The sequence below is a fragment of the Camelus dromedarius genome, chromosome 2 (genome assembly GCF_036321535.1).
Source record: "Camelus dromedarius isolate mCamDro1 chromosome 2, mCamDro1.pat, whole genome shotgun sequence".
Lineage (NCBI taxonomy): Eukaryota > Metazoa > Chordata > Mammalia > Artiodactyla > Camelidae > Camelus > Camelus dromedarius.
In genome coordinates, this window is record NC_087437.1 from 66,417,958 (window position 1) to 66,438,886 (window position 20,929).

The 20,929-nt window shown below is 36.5% G+C and overlaps 1 protein-coding gene across 3 annotated transcripts in view; it reads left to right on the forward strand.

Annotated features, from left to right (window-relative positions):
* Positions 1-20,439, forward strand: part of GSK3B (glycogen synthase kinase 3 beta) — a 167,138-nt gene extending 146,699 nt beyond the window's left edge. For 2 of the 3 annotated variants that reach the window (XM_010981569.3, XM_031455129.2), the window contains 2 exons: positions 5,149-5,247; positions 20,186-20,439. In XM_010981569.3, the coding sequence (XP_010979871.1) occupies positions 5,149-5,247; positions 20,186-20,253 (167 nt within the window). In that variant the 3' untranslated portion in view covers positions 20,254-20,439. Of the gene's footprint in view, positions 1-5,148; positions 5,248-12,127; positions 12,178-20,185 lie in introns of all 3 variants that reach the window. The other variant, XM_031455135.2, reaches the window with a different exon arrangement.
* The last annotated feature ends 490 nt before the right edge of the window (positions 20,440-20,929 follow it).

Genomic DNA, 20,929 nt, shown 5'->3' on the forward strand with positions numbered 1-20,929 from the left:
GGATTAAAGGATATTCAAGGACACTTAGCTTTAAAATAAAAATAAGTTGACTCCAAAATGACAAAGAAAAAATGAGAAATAAAACTAAAAACTTACAGCATGAAACGGTGAGATATGTAAGATCATGTTATAAATGGATACAAAATAACACAAACTAGTTCCCCTAGAATTCAACATATTAGCAGTACATACTGTTTGTGGGGGATGATGGGGATGTAATTAGGTTTATTTATTTATCTTTAATGGAGGTACTTGGGGTTGAACCCAGGACCTCGTGCTTGGTTAAGCATGCACTTTACTGCTGAGCTGTATCCTCCCTAATACATACTATTTTTGGATGCTCAAAAAGGTTGTTTAATTGAATGAAAGAACTCATTGTAATGGTTCATTTATTACACTTCATCAGGAATGGAGTTCTGAGTGTAAAATTTTCAGGTTACTGAAGCTTATTCTTTTTAATCCCTAGGACTTCTAAAATACTACCATTTTGCTAAATAACTTCTAAAATATATCATTACTATAAATGTAGTACAAAAAATGATTTCACACATTTTTGGGTGACTAGTATAAATTATGATACCTCTTCTTGGACATTTCCAAGGCAAAGTAGTTATGGGTTTGTGCAGGTATCATGTAGTTCACACAGGAAAGACTGTTAATGTTACCAGATAGCAGGAGCAAGCCTTGTAAGTTATTTACTGTTTGTCCGATCTTTTGATTAGTTAAGTGTTTGTTTATTTTTCTGAATAAGTATGGAGTATGTAGGCAACATAAGGAGGTTCGTCAGAGATTTTGAAATTGTTAGGGGAGAAGCAGTTATGATGGGTTTACTTGGTCATCTAAAAAATATATCCAAGTAAGCAGCATTAGAATTCAATATGTATAAGATTAAGGTGCACCATCCTAGCATTTGAATTACTATTCAAAAAAAAAAGTGCACAAATGAAACAGGCACGCTGTTGTTAAGTCATTTAGACCATATTGTGAAGAGAGGGGGAAAAATGGCAGTTTTAACTATATAGGTAACTGCTGACAACTTTCATTTATATTTAAGAGACCTGATACACACATGAAGACCTCACACTACTTGTAGAAGAAAAAGAAAGTCTGTCTCTTTTTGAGACTTCTTTCTGGGGGTCTGCAGGTTGAGCTCTTTCCAAGCTAGCAAAGAAAGATTTCCCTTCCACCTGATGACTAGTCTTTTATTATCACTGTAAGAGTAGGTCTAGTCAATATAGGGTTGATTTCTTCCCTCTGGTTTATACATTGATTGTTTTTCTCAAATTTATCCTCAGCTTTCACACAACACAGTTTGAACAAACATATATACCTCTTTCCACCCCTACCCCCACACAACTCCTGCAAATTAAAAAAAAAAAAAAAAAACTAGGAAAGTTTCTTACCCTGCCCCTTCTTATCAATAAATTTGGAAACTTTATATTTTGAAGAAGGGAAACTTCAGGTTTTGCCAACTAGATTTAGGTTTTGTTGGGTTTTTGTTTTTGTTTTTGTTTTTAAGATTCCTTTACTTACAGCAGTCTTTTCATGGGAATTTCTCTTCTATAGTTTGTAGTGTAAACAATGCAGCAAGATTTAGTTAAGCAAGTTTGATTAACCTCTTGGTTGGTTGATATCTATCTTGGTTGGTTTATTGATACCTATGTTAAAATTTACGTTGCTTTTGTTAAAGCTGTGGTTATGTTTTGATGACAGAGTACATAATGATTGATATACCATCAAAACATTCATAATGTTTCCTAATAAACTACTATGTGATTTTTTTTTTGATGAATAGTTTTATGGCATCTGCAGTTGGTTGAATATATCCTTATCATGCATGAAGTTTTCTAAAACCTTCTGGAACCTGTTGCCATTTTGTTTTGAACCATGTCTTTGGGGTGACACAATCTATCTCTTATCCTCTCACCTCTTCTCTAAAGCCAGCTCCGCTTCAGTATTATTGGCTTCCTTGTTTCCTTAATTATCCCCCTACTGAAGCCTCACACACGTATTTAGTAAATAAATATTAACTTTTCATTTTCAATCTCTTCTCTTCTTCACTCCTTATTCTCTGCCTTCAAGAATACATATACTTTCCTGATTCTGAAAAGTTCTATTACTTTGCTCTTGCTGTCCTCCAACATGCCATTCTTTTTTTTTTTTTTTGCATTATTTCACTGCATTTTATATTCATACTCATTGCCTCCATTTCCTTCCTATTCAGTGCCACGAATAGAGAGGAATATTGGGAGAAGGTTGTAATTGTTGTATGCAAAAAACAATTATGAACATTTTGAACTAACTGTGACAGCCCCATAGAAGTGCCCATCATCTGTTTCCACAAAAGGGACAGATATGTAGTGTAAAGAACAGGACTTTAGTACATGGAGGCTTCCTCATTCACACAGGCAAAAGCTACAACAGTTAACAAGCTCTACAAATTAGGGAAGAGCTAATGGATGGAAAGCAATGGACCTTAAGGAGTGTCTGTAATTAAGAAGAGGAAAGGGGCAATGATATATAGAAGTTGGAGAGCTATATGTGGTTGTCCAGTTTAGAATTCCTTAACTTTTTGGGTGTTTGACTCAAAGCATTTCACAGAAGTCCTCACAGAGGCTGTCCACTGGCCACTCTAGGTTAAGAACCTAGTCTTTTTAATTGTTTTCATGGATTTTATTTACCTCACCCCTATGTCATTAGATGCGATGAAGCCTCCAGGATCCCATAGCTTCTCTTTTTTAGGGGGTCATCTTCTTTTCTTTACTCTTGCCCATCTTTGACTTTCATTAGTTACCCCTCTTTCTCTACCAAAGTCCGAGATGACTGTCTACTACCTAGAGAAAAAGAGTATTGTTTTTTTCAAGCCGTGTGTGTGTGTGTGTGTGTGTGTGTGTGTACACGTACACATGCATGCATGTATACATACATACATACTCCATTATCCAGAATAAGACACAAAACCACCATGGCTCTTGAGTGGACTACAGATACACAGAAGGGTAGGTGATCTAGTAAGAGAGAGTAAATGAATGAGAGAAAATAGGCAGCATGGACCTTAAGTAGCGTGACTACAGACCTCTGATGTTCAGTTTATTTTAAAGATTATCTTAATAATGGCTTTGTCAAAATGTCTTGTATTAAAACCTCTGTTCATCTTTTCCTTTTTTAGATTTTTCTTTTAGATGCTGGGCACATGGGCATAGAGATCTTTTAGTTTAAAAATGCCTCTGTCCTGAATCGGTTGAATGCCTTTCTTGCCAGCTAGTTTGTACAATTATCCTTCCATTTTCTATTTCTGTTGAACCAGGCAGACAACTGTCTTTTTATCTGTCTATCCAGAGACCTAACACACTCTTTCATGCTCAGTATTATTAGATGGATGAAGGTGTGGGTGGGTAGATGGATGGATTTTAAAGAGGCTTTTCTATTTTAGATTTTAATCTTAATTGGGATGGTAAATCTGCCTTTCTTTTAGGTTACTGAAGAGTAACTCCCACATCCTGCATCTATTTTTATTCCTAGAACCATAAACTCATCAGCCCTCACAGTTATGAGATTCTCTTGTTTTCCTTGGTATAAGATTGTGGGTTAAAATTGTACTGACATGAAGTAAAACTGCGTAAGGTCTTTTTGTTCCTCAGTGAGACCAGCTACTAAAGCTGATTATGGAAAAACAGCATCTCTTTGAACCTGATCATTAGGGTAGTGGTTTTCCAATTGTCTTTCCCAGGGAGGATTATTATTTGATGAACTGACCTAAGTCTTCTCGTTTAAGGAGAAAAGAGAATGAATAGTCTTCTCTTAGTTTAGAGCTTTTCCTCCAATTCATTTTTCATAAATCTAAACATTAGCATATTACTTCTTTTTACCAGGTTATCATTTAGTATCTGATTTAGTACAAAATTTAGATATTTAGGCACCAAGTTGAATAAATCAACATTACCAGAGGCATTGCACCAGAAAATATTTTTAAAGTACTGCATTAAAACACTGTATCCCTTGCTAGGGGCTGGAAGGAGGAATGAAAGGGGAGTAATTGCCTAAATGTTTCCCTTTGAGGTGATGAAAATGTTTTGAAACTACATAGGAGGTGATGGTTGTACAACATTATGAATGTACTAAAATGCCACAAAATTGTACACTTTAAAATGGTTAATTTTATATATGTGAATTTTACTTGAAAGAAAACACTATTGCCTAACTTTTTTTAGTCTGTGCCATAACTGAATTGCTTGTAACTCAGAGGATATGTCTTCCTGTAGCTGGTGTGGTCTTACAATGATTCCTTCAAATTGTGACACTTGTTAGAGTGAAAATGAGCACTCACTAGTTAAATGCCAGAACGAAAGAATAAACCAGGGTTTTATCCCAGGCAGACTGGAAGAACAGTCACATTACTAAAGTTAACACCAGATGTTTATATGTACAAGCTTACCACCATTTTTGCTATTATCTTAAAATTATTTCTCAAGGCTGATAAACAGAACTGGATTCTTCAAAGAACGCTAGTTTGTATACAGTTGACAGAAAATTGCCATGTGCAAATAAAAGCCTATTTCAGACTTAAAAAGTAACAATTTTACTAAGTTAAAAAGCAAAATAGGGTTGAATAAAGACATTCTTATTTTTAATAAAAGTAATGAGACTTTGAACAGATATTTCCACTAGTGTTTGGATAAATCTTAGCTGCCATTGAGTAAGCTGGTCTGTGCATGCAGACATACAGAGTACAGTTATATTCTCTTTTCTGTGACACCATCACCCTCAATCCCTACAATCAAATACTGTCAGAGTAGTATAGGGAAACCCAGTATGTTAAAGTTAATGAAAAATGGAAATATATCTTATTAATATGCTTACCCCCAAACTTTTGGCGAGTATCTTCCCTGAGGATATCTTCAGTTCTCTGAAGATAGTGCCTTTTAGCAGATAGCACCTTTGTTAAGTATCACAACATTTCTCTGGGCTTTCTCTATATGTTAATTACTAGCTCATTGATTGATTTTTCAGTTGTAAATTTATCATGTCTTTTTTTGTTGTTAAACTGGTGTTTTAATGCTGTTATCATCTGTTTTGTATTATCAATAAAATAGTTTCACATAAAAGTTGAATGGGCTCTAACATATATTTATCTTGCCTTTTCTCTAGAACTGTCAAGTAATCCACCTCTAGCTACCATCCTTATTCCTCCTCATGCACGGATTCAAGCAGCTGCTTCAACCCCTTCAAATGCCACAGCAGCCTCAGGTAAGAACACATAAGTCTCTTCTATAAAACATATTCTGCTTTTTTTCCTCTGTTTTATCATCACATTTGATGAATGTGAACATTTAGTACCTTCCAAGTTTCAGAAACACAGCACAGCCAAAAGATTATGAATAATATGTTTCTTTATTTCTGAAAAGCACAGAAGGACCCCATAAATAAAGGTATACAATATCTCATTCTAATGTTATGTCACTTTAGTTGTTATGTTAAAAGTCATACTTTCCATCTAATTTCTTGATTAATATATATCAGATGAGATGCTTAATAAGCAGAAAGCAATCTGTACAAATGTAATGTTGAAGATAATTCACTTTAGTTCCATCACTCTGAATGTAAATTATATTAATATACTGATAGGCAAATTTTGCAAAAAGTATGAAATATAGGTTGATATAATTTGATCATTTGAAAGGGCTAAAACTGCAATGCAAATACATTTAACTACGACTTAGATCAGAATATGACTAAACCTTATCTATTGAAAAAAAAAAATGCCCACACAGTCTCCCAGTTTAGAGCTCAGGTACGCTGTGGTCCCTTAGCTATCTAATGTTGGGGCCTGATTTAGCAAGAATCACTACATTATAGATATTCTGAAAATACCAAACCCTTGAATGAATTGAAGGTCCTCCGAAGGACGGCTGGATGCTGTTTAAAATGAAGTTAGACATATAATAGCTAGTACAGTTGGGCTCAGAATTCGGAACCCTTTTTTCCCCCCACAAAAAGCAGATGTCAGGAGCTGATTCTGTTTTCATTTCATCATCTACTACATTGAACTAAGTTGGGTCAGACCCATTTTTGCCCAAGGGCATTTATGCTACAGGAGATAAAATCTTTCGTTACTAGTTCTTAGCATTCAGTAGTCAGGTCAAAATCTATCCCGTTTGACACAAAGTTATTTGTTCCTGTCCGATCTTCATCTTTAGGGTATTGTTAACAAAGATGTAAAACATTTCGTTCTAATCCATGTCCTATCTTCATTCCAGAAAAAGTCAAGAAAGAAGGGTCTTTTTTCTAGTTCTAGTTTCATCAGCATTAGCTACCTTGAGAAAGTCATTTGAACTTTAATAGTGTTCTCAATCTATAAAGTGAGTGACAATATTCTCCAGAGTGATAAAGTACAAATCAAATATGTACTGAAATGTGCTTTGACTTTTTAACGTGTAAAAATAGGGTTTTTTTGTTATTTTAACTATAACCTTATTTAGAAGACAAAATTGCTTAAATGAACTATTAATAAACTTAATAAGTCACTAGTCCAAGTTAGATTACATTGATTGTTCAAACCATTAAATAGGCCCTAACCCTGAACTAACAAGAGTTATTTGTTGAGCTAGTTTCTAGGAATTGTTTTAGACTATGAATAAAAATGAGAATTTTGATTGATAAATTTTGGGTAATTTTAAATGATTTTCTTAATGTGAAATACTAAACTAGTTTAATGATTGCAAATAAGGTTTTGGGCAAATTGTCTGCCTGGTAGGAGCCTAGTGTAACCTGATTTTTATGTTGCTTTGATACATACAGGTTACAGCAGTTATCAAAAAATATTTAATTGTAACCTACACATTCTAATAGCTATTGAAATCAGATTTCAATATATATATGGAGATTTGACATTGGACTTTGATCCTCAGAGTTTAATTCAATGTTGAAGTGAATCAGGGTGTGAGGAATTTAATAGAGGTATGCTTGAAGGCAGAGCTACAATCAGCTTACAGAAATGCATACCTTGAGTATCTTAATAGTTACCAAAGAGGATTTCAGATACTGCTCTCAGCTTCCTAGTGACTACAGTAAATAAAGAAATGATATCTGTTGAAATTTTCCTATTGTTCATTATTAGATAAAAAGCACACTGGTGGCTTAGGAGACGCAAAGTGTTTCTGGCCCTGCTGTTTGGGAAGTATTTCTCCCTTAGGGCCTTAGATTTGGTACTGGGAGAGAGTAAATGAAGTTCTCGTCGTCATTTCAGTAATAAATGTCATAGTGAGTTTCATATGGATACTTTAAGTGCCCTTCAGTGTAAGCCAAAGGCATAACACCACAGTATAGTTAAAGGAAAATGGTTTTCTTTGGGGCCAAAGTTGTGAGAGCCAAGTAATGTCACCAAACATGCTTCAGGAAACACCCCTTTAGGTCAAGGGATTGACAGCTGCCTGTGTTTAAGTAAATATATATATGCATATTTAAAATAAGAATTTGGCAGTGTAAGTTGTATTCTTTAGTAAAACTTTAAAATATACATGCTCTTTGTTACCTTTCTTAGCTTCAGTTTCTTCATCTGTAAAACAGGAATAGTAAATACCTACTACATAGAGTTGTGAGAAGTAAGATATAATATGTACAAAGTGCTTAGCATTCAGTCATACCGCAGACCTTCAGTGAAGGAAAACTGCTACACTATTTTTATTATTGTTTTTACCAAGTAAGGACAGAAGTGTTAAAAACCAGCTATGTGGAAGGCAGCGTTGACATCCATCGTATTATAAAAAGAGGAACCTATGACTCTCTTCACCGCATCTCTCCACCCAGGCAGTGAGGGAACGAACGTGTGCAGACATGGCTGGAGCTTTTCTCACAAAGCATTTTTGAGTCTGCTCCAAGGTGCAAAGAAGCAAACTCAGGCTACCAAACCTCAGACCTTAAAGGTCTGAACCTGGAAGTTTTTCAAATACAAAATTTTCAAAATCAGAAATTTCTAATCACCCCTGCTAGCTGCAGCACCGCAGTAATATAACCCAAATGCCTTTGGGTGAATTAATTTGCAGTATGTGCCTCTAACCAAATAACTGGCTTACTTAGTTGATTTAATGGGGAATGTAATACATCAAAATAGTATTTTAGAGCTGGAGCCACTTTTAGTTTATGGCAATCATATCAACAAGAAGCAGAATACTTAGTTCATTACCCTGAGACTGTTCCTCCTAGTCCTCTGTAAATGGTTTTGGATCACTAAGGTCCAAATTCAGAAGAGAGCCTAACCCTGAAATTATCTTCTGATCTGTTAAAATACCATTTCCGCTGATACTCAGCACCATTGAAGTTCAGGGTCTGTCACACATTGTGTCTTGAGCAAGATCAGAATACAGAGACCCCTAGATGACTGCCTCAGAAGCTTTCATGAACTTTATAGCTGGCTTAAATAAGAAAGGAATTTTGCAACATTTATATTGATCTAGGAGCAAAGCTAAATCCTGAAGTAGATGGGGTAAAAGCAGAACAGAGTAGAATGATGACGTGGCCATCAACTATGATCATGCTGACTACATGATCATGAAATAAGCTTTGGATTTTAGTTAATTTCTGTTGATAGCCAAAGCTATTAATGGCATTCAGATATTTAGATCTACCTGAATTTTAAATACATTGTAGGCAGAAATCTCAATTTATCATCTGTATTGCTACTTCTGGAAAAGCAAAGAAAATAGACCTTTTCTTATCCAGATTGTGGCCTAAAGGTTATTATTCTGTGGTCTAAAGGTGAGATTATTTTGGGAGTATATAGATAGTTGTTATTCTCTAGGCTCTCCAGAAGAACTTTGACTGGTACAGTAAAATACCACAATAATAGATTTTTTTCTCACTTTTCTTGAAAATGGTGAAGATAGTGTTTCTGTCAGTTTGATGACATTAATACTGAGAAAACTATTTTTGCAAATGTTTCAACTGCTCTTTCCATGTGTTGTATTCACAGTTCAGGCAGTGACCATAGGCGAATTGATAAAGACCTGTTGGAATTGTTAACTGTGTATAACAAAAGCCATCAGAACAGTTCATACTTTCATAGTCACTAATCCCAGGTTAGAGATCTTAACTTCAGGATACATCTAATAGAAGGGAGAAAGCTACATGTACAGAGATATGAATAGGAATAATTACATAATAACAAAAGGAGTGCCAATAAGATCTGAATGGTCAATAGTAGGAAGTGTTTCAATACATTATAAAATCTCCATTTTTATGTAACCATAAAAAATAATTATTATGAAACTTAACATTTGTGGAAATATTCATCTTAATTTATGTGGAGAAAAATCTAAAAATTTTGTGTAGCATGTTGGCATTTGTGCCAAAACTTGTGTTTGCATATAGATAGGAACTAGATAGAAATACACAACAATTAAAACAGTTACGTTAAATTAGTAGGTATGGATGTTGATTTTTTTTGTTTGTTTTTCTCAAAAACTTCTCATTTTTAAAAATTGTTTTTAAAATACCTCAGTATCTGGGGGCATTATAATTGAGCATGGCTCAGAGTGACATGAGAAACTCCAAAGAAGTACACATACTACTCTTGGTCCCTAAAGTATAATTTCTTATTTCAATATTTGTATCTGGTTTTTCTCCATACCCACAACAGATCTTCTCATTCATTCCATTTGGAAGACCATTCATCTGGACCATCTAGACTAATAAATCTTGAGAAATTATAGTCTTACTAATCAAATGGGAACCCCTTTAGAGATCATCTGGTCCAATGCCAAATGAGTTAAGTGTGACATGTGATTGGGAATTTTAGCTAGAGCAGTATTCTATTTTGTATGTTAGTCTTTTGGATAAGGTTTCTTTCAGTGCAGTGGTTCTGCTATTAAAACAAATTTGAAAACCACTGATTTCATTTCACTTTTTTTTTTCCTTTTTCAGTTTTACTAGGTAGAATGTAGAATTATTATAGTTTGCATATATACATTATATTGCGTGTAAATACGTATATACAGTATACTGCACATTTTTTTAAGTTTATATATATGTGCTAATTACTGTTTCTAAGAACAGATTAGATCTTTAGCTTTTTAAACTTATAGTGTTATCAAAGGAATGAAGCCAACTACAAAATAAGAATCAACGGAATGAGATAATCTAATCATCAAGGACAGTCAAATGTACTTACACATATTCAGGGAATCAAAATAATAATTAGTAAGACCAGATACTGTAAAACTCCTAGAGGAAAACAGGCAAAACACTCACGAACATACGTTACACCAATATATATTTTTGGACCAGCTCCTGGAGTATTGGAAATAAAAGCAAAAATAAACAAATGAGATCTAATTAAACTTAAAAGCTTTTGCACAGCTAAGGATACCGTCAACAAAATGAAAAGACAACCTACAGAATGGGAGAAAATATTTGTAAATGATGCGACTGACAGGGGACTAATTTCTAAAATATACAAACAGCTCGTAGACCTTAATATCAAAGAAAAAAGCAACGCAATCCAAAAATGGGCAGAAGACCTAAACAAGCAATTCTCCAATGAAGACACAAATGGCCAATAGGCACATAAAAAAATACTCAGTATGGCTAATTGTCAAAGAGATGCAGATCAAAACTACAATGAGATACCATCTAACACCAGCCAGACTGGCCATCATTGAAAAGTCTACAAATGATAGATGCTGGAGTGGATGCGGAGAAAAGGGGACCCTCCTACACTGTTGGTGGGAGTGTAGATTGGTGCAGCCACTGTGGAGGACAGTATGGAGGTTCCTTAAAAAACTGAAAATAGACTTACCATGTGATCCAGCAATTCCACTCCTGGGCTTATATCCAGTGAAAAATAAAATTCAGAAAGACACATGCACCCATTGTTCATAGCAGCACTGTTTACAATAGCCAAGAAATGGAAACAACCCAATGTCCATCAACAGATGACTGGATAAAGAAGATGTGGTACATATATACAATGGAACACTACTCAGCCATAAAAAAGAATAAAATAATGCCATTTGCAGCAATATGGATGGACCTGAAGATTGTCATTCTGAGTGAAGTGGGCCAGAAAGAGAAAGAAAAATGCCATATGGCATCTTTTAATGAGGAATCTAAAAAATAAGAAGAAGAACACAAATGAATTAATTATTACTTTGATTTCATTTCACCTTTCTTATCGTCCACTGAGAACTAGTGTCCCATGCTTATGTAACTTGGAACTTGTTACTGAATATTCCAGTTACTATCTTTGTATCACTGTGTTAGAAATTTGTCCCCCATACCTGTTCCACTCAGTGTTCCTACCCTGGGGTTATATAGAGCCAACCCAGTTTTTACATGCAAAAGTCCTTTAAACTTTAACGATGGCTAACATGCCCTCCATACTAATGAGGATTTTAAATCCTAATTTGGAATATGTTCTAAAGTGTCAGGATGTTAGGTACAATTATCTATCACCTGCACATTTTATAAACACAAATTTTTTTGCCTAAATCCAAGCAACTAATAAAATATATCAAACAGGACAAGGCAGGACCAACTAGAGTTTTTTTTTTTTTTTTTTTGCCTTTACCAGAGTTACTGATAAAATAAGTTAAATGGGACTAGGCAAGGCTTAGTAGGGATTATTCTTTTGATGGTCTCTGAATGACTGGTTACCCTTCTTGTTGTTTGCTTAGCTACAGACCAACCTTACGGTACTCGTTTTATATAATAATGTTATGAAAAACTTTGTAAAATGCTTTGCTCTTGTCAAGAAAACACAGGTTTTTCCCATCAAAAAAATAGCTGTATCAAAGATAGAAATTAAATATTTGTGTGTGTGTGTGAGAGACTTAGGGAAATTTCTACTGCCTAAGTATTTGTAAACTCTGAATTTTTGTGATCCATTTTAGAATGTATTTATTGGACTATAGATTCTGGATTTAAAGCTATTTAAGGGGGGTGAGTATAGCTCAGTGGTAAAAGCTCATGCTTAGCATGTACAAGATTCTGGGTTCAACCGCCAGTACCTCTGTCTTAAAAAAAAAAAAAAGATTTAAAAACAAAAAAATAAAGCCATTTAAAATGTATAGATTGCCCTCACCTTCCATGGGCTGCATTTTGTTTATTAGGATTTTTGTTATATCCTTTCCAGGTTGAAAACCCTTCTAACAGAAAAGGGAATCATGATAAGAGTTGGACAAGGTCTGTCTTCTCTCTTTTTACCTGGTCAGGGGGCTTAACTTTTCTTAATCTTGCTTTGAAAACCTTTTGCTGTTACCTCATTTAAGCAGAATCTGGCCTGTTCTTATTTTCTATTCTTCCTTGGATATATGCCCTTCTTAAAGTTGTATGTTTTTAAATTATGAGCTCATCAAGGAAAACCCTTTTAGTTGGTTTCTTTGTTTCTTTGACTTTGTGTTAAGATTCTGTTCAATTGCTTGGTCAGAATCCCGTTTTTTATTGTTTTCTACTTCTTGTCAGTTATTAGCCTCTTTTGAAGACTCTTACCACAGAACTATACCTATTTGTTCTCTGAACTTTTTGAAATACATTTTGCTCAAGTCATGGTTCAGATCTAGCCAGGGCTAGTAATCCCTTTTTCTTACTATTTCAGTTATTTTTACCCCAGAATCCTTGTCACCTATGTCATCAGCCAATTTTTTCTAGCTGGGCAGAATTAAACCCAGAATAATTTCTCCCATTGTTTGTTTCCATTGATTTTTGAAAGATAAAAAGTTAAATTAAGTTGGTGTATCAAATACTTCTCTAAAATAAGTTACCATCCCTTCATCCCCTCCCCAAGTGTGATTATCCTTTGCCTCTCACCCACTTCTACAGTGTGCATTGGGAGAGCTGCATTCATACCTTGTCTAGTGATAGAATCTGCAGTATATGCCCCCAAGGTGTTCCTCTTCCCAACTCCTTCCTGTCTATTTTCTCTTTATCTTAAACCAAATGGATGTGCAATTTCATAAAAATATATATAGCTTTTTAAAAAGCCAAGGATTTTTCTCTACTAAAAACGTAATATGTAGTTATTTTAGGAAATAAAAATCTCCCATATTCTTATTTGCAAAGAAAATCAAAGATAACACTATTTTATATTCTTAAGTAGTTATGTCTATATATATAGAGAGAGAGAAAGGGACAGAGAGGTATGCTTTTTTTTTTAAATGAACTTTTGCTGTTTAGGGGATGGAATATATGACTATATAATATTCAGCTAGTATTCTAAGCCTGTACCGTAATTCCAACTTATTCCTTATTCCTGGACATTTGGGTTGTGCCATGGTTTTTAGAAGAATTGCCAAGTCAAAAGGTGTAAGGAATTTTTAACTTTTATATACATATTGTCAAATTGCCTTGCAGAAACCTTGTCCCAGTTTACACGCCCACTGGCAATTTTTTCATTTCTCCATTACTTCAGCACTAGCCAGCCCGGAGTGGGGATCGGGGAGGTGCAGAGTGCATATGCACATGTATGTACTTTTAGGTATTACCAACTTAGTAGTTGAGGAAGGTGAGTGGGTGTCTTTTTTAGGAGCAGTGCTATACCTGTCTCTTTCTATTGGCTTGTGTTTGAAGTATAGACTTTCATCCACATATTCCACTTTGACACATTCACTGACACTAATGAGATTGTATCTACCCTGTGTCAGGATTTCAAGTTCACTTAAATAAGTTTACATATAGATACCTAAAGTCAAACTAGCTTAGTCATTATTTTCACCAGAGCAGTGCTAAGTATCACTTATAGGAAATTGCTTCTTTTTATGCAAAACATGTTCTCTCCTATTAAGTCAAAAATTTTACTTCAGTTTTTTCCCATTCCTCCAAAAGTAATGTAAAATCTTCTTGATTAAGTTGATGAATGTGGTATCAGACATTCTTCCAGGTATTCTTCAACTGTTCCTCAGTTCCTTAGTGTTCATATTCATGAGCCTTGTCTTATTCTTTATTCCTAAATTAAGTCTTCTAACTTAACAGTTGAAAATATATCCCAGTTCCCCATGGCCTTCAGTTTCCTACCCTGAACAACCAAACCTCTTCATTAAAATATGCTCTGGCCCTGAGCTCACAGCAGCAAAGACCTCTCTGCCACTGGCAGATAAAGTATAAACAGTCTTGTCGACAAGCCTTCCAGGTTTGTTGGTGGATTGATTGTCTCACTGGCATCTGAATTTCAGTTCTACTTTTTGAATGACTGAAACCACCATGGTTTTTGTGCCACCACCCTTTCCTTGGAATAATATGACAAGAGCGTTGATGATACTTTGCTGAGGAATGTTCCCTTTCCCCCTTTCCCCCTTCCTCTCCCTCATTATGACACACAAAATAGTCAAAATGCTAGTAGACATTATAAAGAGAAAAACGAAAATTGAATCCTTTTCCTTACTAGTGACATATTAATTTCATTTAGGGTACACTCATTTCAGTTTTACGTATAAGCTTAGGGTATGCCTTTAATTCTCTGTGAGTAATGGTCTTGTTCATGTGTCAGTTAATAACATGAATGTCTGAGACATAGTTTTATAGTAGAGGCATTTCCACTTGGAACAGGTTGAATAGGAACATCCTGAGTTAGCTGCATGTTACAAACCACGTAGCCCAGGCTGCCACAACTGTGTCTTTTAGATGAGTTGACCTGTCATGAGACATTTCTCACTTATAAAAAGAGGAGAGCTGGTGAATAGAAATAATAAAATAGGCTTGGGAGAGCATAATAAAGGAAATAAGGGAATAAAAGTATACCTAAAGTTCCCAGATATACTCGTGAAGTACATGCAACACACAAAAAGGATTTAATATATCTGAAATATGCTCTTTTACGAATATACCAATAATGATTTTATAGCTTTCAAGAATCTGAAAACGTGTTAAAGGTAAATAAGGAACTAAATGTTTATTTTTATTTAATTGAAATTAAATTTAAATAACCATATATAGCTAGCAGCCATCCCATTAGAGAGTATACAGAACATTTCCACTGTTGCTGCTGGGCCAGTGAACACTTGTGTCCATTGGAAAGTTCTAGCTTTTATAGACCCATTGTCTGCAGCACGAGTGCGTGGTGGCAGAGCCTTTGGAACCCCAGCTCCTTTGTGTATTCCCTGTCCTTTCCTCCTCACCTTGTTTTCTGCTTTTTTTATTTAAACCCTTTGGTGACAGATTATAAATGTGGGACCTTGCATTCACTCTCCTTTCTCTCCCATTTGCACATTTGAACAGATACATTTGGAGGGAGAATGGACAGGACTTGCTGATGTACTGGCAGGGGTGGGGGAGTGAGGAATCAAGATGAGAACTTGAGGTTTACCACCTGAGCAACTTCATGGGGCTGTTTCCTCAGTACTGAGACAGCTGCCCATCAAACTCATGATTCGATTATCTAGCAACGCTGAGAATCTGAAAATAAAACTGTGGAACCTCTCCTAGAAAATATATGTGTATCAGATACAGAATTTTGCACATAAAAATTTATGACAAAAATCACAGCCTGATGGACTTTATTTGGGAACCTAATACCTTAGAATTTCACCCTTAGTGTCACTGTGGGATTGCCCAGCGGGGCATTTTTACCACTGAAGTCACACAGAATAAAATTGGTCTCAATACATGCACAGATTCCCTTTGCCTTATCCAAAAACCACAGAATTATAGACTCTTCTCGGCATTAAGGAAAAACAGTTGAACATCTGATGCAGTCTTCCTTGTCCTGTACGGTTTATTAGGAGCATACCAAGGCCCTTTGTAGAGGGACTGGTCAGCAGTGCTCTGATGGGCTTGTGAATACAAACCCTAACTGGCGTTTAAGTTATTTGACATATATGTGTATATTAGTTATCTATTGCTGCATATCAGGATGCCCCAAAATTTAGCAGCTCAAGAGTAAACATTTATTATCTCGCGCTGTTTCTGTGTGTCAGACAATCAGAAGCGTATAATCCTGGGTCAGGGTTTCTCATGAGGTTGCAGTCAAAGTGTCTGGCAGGCTTGTTGCCTGGTGCTGGAAAATCTGCTTCAAGTGGTCGGTGAGTCTGTGCTGGCTGTGTGCAGAGGCCCAGCCTCTTACAATGTGGACCTCTCCCTGGTGCTACTTGAGTATCTCACATTGTGGCATCTGGCTTCCCCTAGACCAAGTGATCAGAGGAGGAGGAGGTGAAAGCCAGTGTCTTTTCATGTCGTAACTTTGAAAGTCATACACCATTATTTCTGCAATATCCTGTTAGTTACACAGGTCAGCCCTGTTTACTGAGGGAAGGGACTACACAAGGGCATGGATTCAAAAGACATGACTCATTGAGGCCATCTTGGAAGGTGGCTACCACAATGTAAAAGAATGATCTTATACCTTCCTCCCCCAAAGCTGATTATTCTCCCCATCCTCCCTCAAGTCCATCCCTAGTTGGTATGTTTGCTGTTTGGTGTGTTTATTGTATAGCAGTATCAGAAGGTGAGTAATGGGCATTGGTTTCTAGGAAGTTGGAATTTGGTGAAATACCAGCTCTTTAGTTGTTTCCAAAACGCTTTTGTCTCTATATACCCCATACAGACTGTTTGAAAATTAGGTAATAAGATAACTATACTCTTAATTTAAATTCACGGACCTGTTTTAATGTAGTAACCCTTTAGTTAATAGAAATAGGCTTCAAGAAATCACATTGGACTATGTAGGGGTTAGGTCTGAATGAAAGCCCTCTATTCTCCCTTTGCTAGGAAATCTCTTCTGCTTGTCTCCTGCCACCCATAAAGGTCATCATTCCTCTGTTCTCTGTGCACTCAGCTCTCCCACTTGTTAGCTCTGTGACCTTGGACACATTGCCTCATCTCTTTGTGCCTCCATTTTCCCATTTGCAAAATGAATGCAATAATTGTATCTCTTTCTTGGGGTTGCTGTGTGGACTAAATGACTCACCTATGGTGTTGGTGGTTATTGTGATCATGCTGAACTGTGCATTGATGTATTTCTCCTTCACCTTTCCATTTATTGGACAGTTACTAAGCACTTCATAGGCCTTATCTCATGGATGGGTGGTATTATGACTGTTTTACAGATGAGGAAATTGAAGGTAGAGTAGAGAGGTTAAATAACTTGTATTAAGTTGTACAACTAGATTTTATACTCAATAATGTTTGTGGAATTGGATTAGATTTAAGGAAGATATGTCAATGTGAACTTCAGAAGAGCATCTCAAGACTGAAAAGAAGAGACTGGACAATTAATTAGTCTTTGATTATTCATGGTTGGATCCTTTGTGGGGGAAAAAGAAAACAGATCTGAGCCTACCTTTCAATCGTAATACCAGGTCGCATCACTTTTACCAGTACGTATATAAAGGGAAGGGAATGGAGGGGAAGCAAAATGAACTTTGCTGCTTTTAAAGAGTTACTGTTTAAATGTTTGGAAGAAAAGTTATAGAAAGTACAGTAAACATCTAAGTCCAGTGACAATTAATCAGAATTTTAAATTAACGAACATTTTTATTATAGAGAGCCCATATTAATTCAGATTCAACTCTGTAAAATAAATGTATAGACTTGACAATGGGATCTAAATAAGCATGTACCAAGAAGAGCTTTATTCAGTTAGAAAACCAGATAGTCTGTTGGAGCCACTATTAAGTTTATGAAAGCTCACTTTGTTTTGCTTTTCTCATCCCTGTGCTTTGTCTCCCTCTGAAAAACAGAGAACTCTGTTCTTTTTCTCAGCAAGCACATGTATAATTTGACTTCAAGTGGAGTTCACTAGGCAAAGGGTTTTGGGGTTTTTTTGATGAGTGAGTCTAGTGCTGTGACTTTAGATATCAAGGATATTTGTGATCAAAATAATTAGCTGTTAAAATTTTACTCATCAGGTGATTTGGAAATAATTCAAAGAATAATAAGAGATCATTAAATTACAAATCTGAGGAGTATGAATGTCTTTTCAAATTTTAGTGGGAAGGTGAATTTGTTTTTGGTTACATGCCCATTTAAAAGGCTTGTGCTTTTTATTATGATCATACAAACAGCTTTCAGTTTATCCAAGGAAGGGGAGACAAGTTTTGGGGATGTCATAAGCTCACAGGTAGTAGCCAGTGAGAGACATCTGCAGATTAGTAGCTAAATAGGATGTTGCCAAAGAGTAGATTGATAAAATGGGCTGGTTGGCTGGCCATGTAGCTGAGCCTTGGTGGGTGTTGGCCGATAGCTAATGACTACCATGGCCAGAGCTGCTAACGGCGCTGGTGTGTGTGCTCATGAATTCCTGATGATGGGTGATCCCTCTGTCCTGAGGAAGACCAGAATGCATCTGTCATCCTCATGTGTTGAAATGAGAGAGAAGTGCTGTTGGATGATGATCGCGCATAGGCGGAGTGTCATCCAAAGCACGGGGAATGGTACAGTAAGCATGGGTTTGTGAGGAGCGTTTTAATTCTGAAATATCTCTGTACCTTCCAGGCTTTCTCAGGAGTGTTGTTTTTAATGCAACCTCTGCCTGGATTATGAAAGTGAACATTTTTCTGGAGAAAACCTTACAGGAACCTGTGGCCTGGACAGGAATTGATGTTAGGTTACTGATGCACAGAATTTGGATGATCATTGAGGGTAAAACTCCTGCTAAGCAGGGCATATCCAAGAAAAACCAGGAGTTAAGAATGAAGTATCAGATATAGTCACTTACTGATTATTGCAAAAGGCTGTTTACCTGCCTTTGAAGACTAGGTTCTATGCTATATAGCATATACCCTCTCTTGTCACCTGTCCATGTGCCAGGCCAAGTAGGTTCACGTGATGCACTGTCATGGGCAGCATGAGCCTAATGCATGGACCCTGATGCCATAATGTCTGCAGTCATTTGCGTGAAAACAGGATTAGAAGCAGCTATAGGTGTTGTGAAGGAAATTAAATGAACTAAGCACCACCACTGATATTAAGAGATACAAACATTTCTTCCCCCAAAGGCTGAGTTAAATGTATATAAAGGCAGATTGTTTTGAGGAACAATCAGGAATTTAGAAAGGAAGCACTGTTTTTAAAGAGCGGCTATCAAAATGATAAACTGAATATGAATAGCTAGTCCTTAAGAGTTCCTTGAGCTAGAGTTGCTGTGTGTCCTTGGGGGTCTTTGTTTCTTGCTCAATTAAAAAATTCAGAGTAGAAAGATCCAGGGACCAAATGTTGTATTCATCCATGACATTTATTTACTCTACTCATCATAGGATGCAGGAGAGCTTCAGTCTCTAGAGAAACGAGACTCTGGATCTGTTTCTTGGTATCACCAGCCTTGATGGCCAAAGGTGATAATGACTTCTAGGGCGATGGCTCTTGGAAGTTGCCCTTCTCAGTCAAGACACCTCTTCCTGCTCAGGACTTAGTGTGAAGTGTTTGAGAGAAAATTGCCTAACAGAATATTCCCAGTCATGTGTGGAATGACAGGGATGCAACTTGACCAGCCACTGAAACAGGAGTCTGTGGCCAAGATGGAGTCCATCCGAGATGGAGAGCCAGTCTGGAAACAGTTAAATGCCTGTTAAAACTTTAATGGATGCTGTGAAATAATAATGAACCTTAAGGGTTAGGGGGAGGTTAAAGTTGTAAAGTTAGAGGTATTTCCAAAGGATTAGGCAAAGTAAGCTCAATGTGAAGACATTTGACTATAAGGTGCTTTATTGACTTTGAATAAGAGAATTGGTACTACAAGGGCTGTTTCTTTTTTGCTGGTTGTCTTCCATTTCTATGAATAATGAAGAGGGACTGTACTTAGCAAGCATCTGAGTTTGATTTACACTTAGTGCTTCTGCCTATCAACAGTGACCCATATTACTTCCATTGCCTCCACTCATTCACCCACTTAAGCAGATGGCACAGTATAACACCATTCAGAATGTCTAGCAAGTCTTCCCAGCTGTGCACTGTTCATTTATTTTAAAGTGAGCTAGACTCCAGCTGAGTATTCATGCTTTGCTAATCCCAGCTGTGGCAAGAGCTCTGGCAGACATGGTCTCAGAGTCTGTAACTTAACTCAAAGACACTACCTTCCCTACACCAAGACCAGGCCAAGGCACAGACTTAACTCTAAGCAGAAAGAAATTCAGACTTCATAGTATTGGCCAGATTTAAAACAACATTCCAGACACAGCTCACAGTCTGCGGTTGAGGCAGTATACTTTTCTCTCTGGGGTGTGACAGCATTGCTCATGCTCTCTCTTGGGGCTTTGATTTGCAGATGCAAATGCTGGAGACCGTGGACAGACCAATAATGCCGCTTCCGCATCAGCTTCCAACTCCACCTGAACAGTCCCGAGCAGCCAGCTGCACAGGAAAAACCACCAGTTACTTGAGTGTCGCTCAGCAACACTGGTCACGTTTGGAAAGAAAATTAAAAAGAGAAAAAAAAAAAACCTGTTCATTTTAGTGTTCAGTTTTTTTTATTATTATTGTTGTTATTATTTAACCTTGTAAAATATCTATAAATACAAACCGGTTTCATTGTATTCTCACTTTGAGGGAGATCCAGGGGGTGGGAGGGGTTGTGGGGAGGGGAAAGCGGAGCACTAGAACACACAATCTCTCTCCCACGACAATCTTTTTCTATCAGAAATCTGCTGTTGTATACTTTAAAAACAGAACTCCTGCCTCATGCCCCTTCCACAAAAGAAAACTTTGTTCTGTGCTGAAGTTTTTTTGAACTTTGTTTTCTTTTAAAGTCAAGTATAAGACTTTGGCATAGTGCACAGCTTGAAATTGGTTGGGAGCTTAGCAGGTGTAACTCAATGGGGACTTAAATGTCACTTGTAAAAATTAATCCATATCCTCGGGTGTTTGAAGACTTGCCTTTGGCATGTTGGTGGCAGGTGTGGCAGACAAAAAAGGAAATGTGTCTCATTTGTAACCCGGGAGGTCAACAAAGTTTGAAACTATAAGGGGGAGATTCTTAATTGATTTGTTAAGGTTTTGTTCTGCTCTTAAT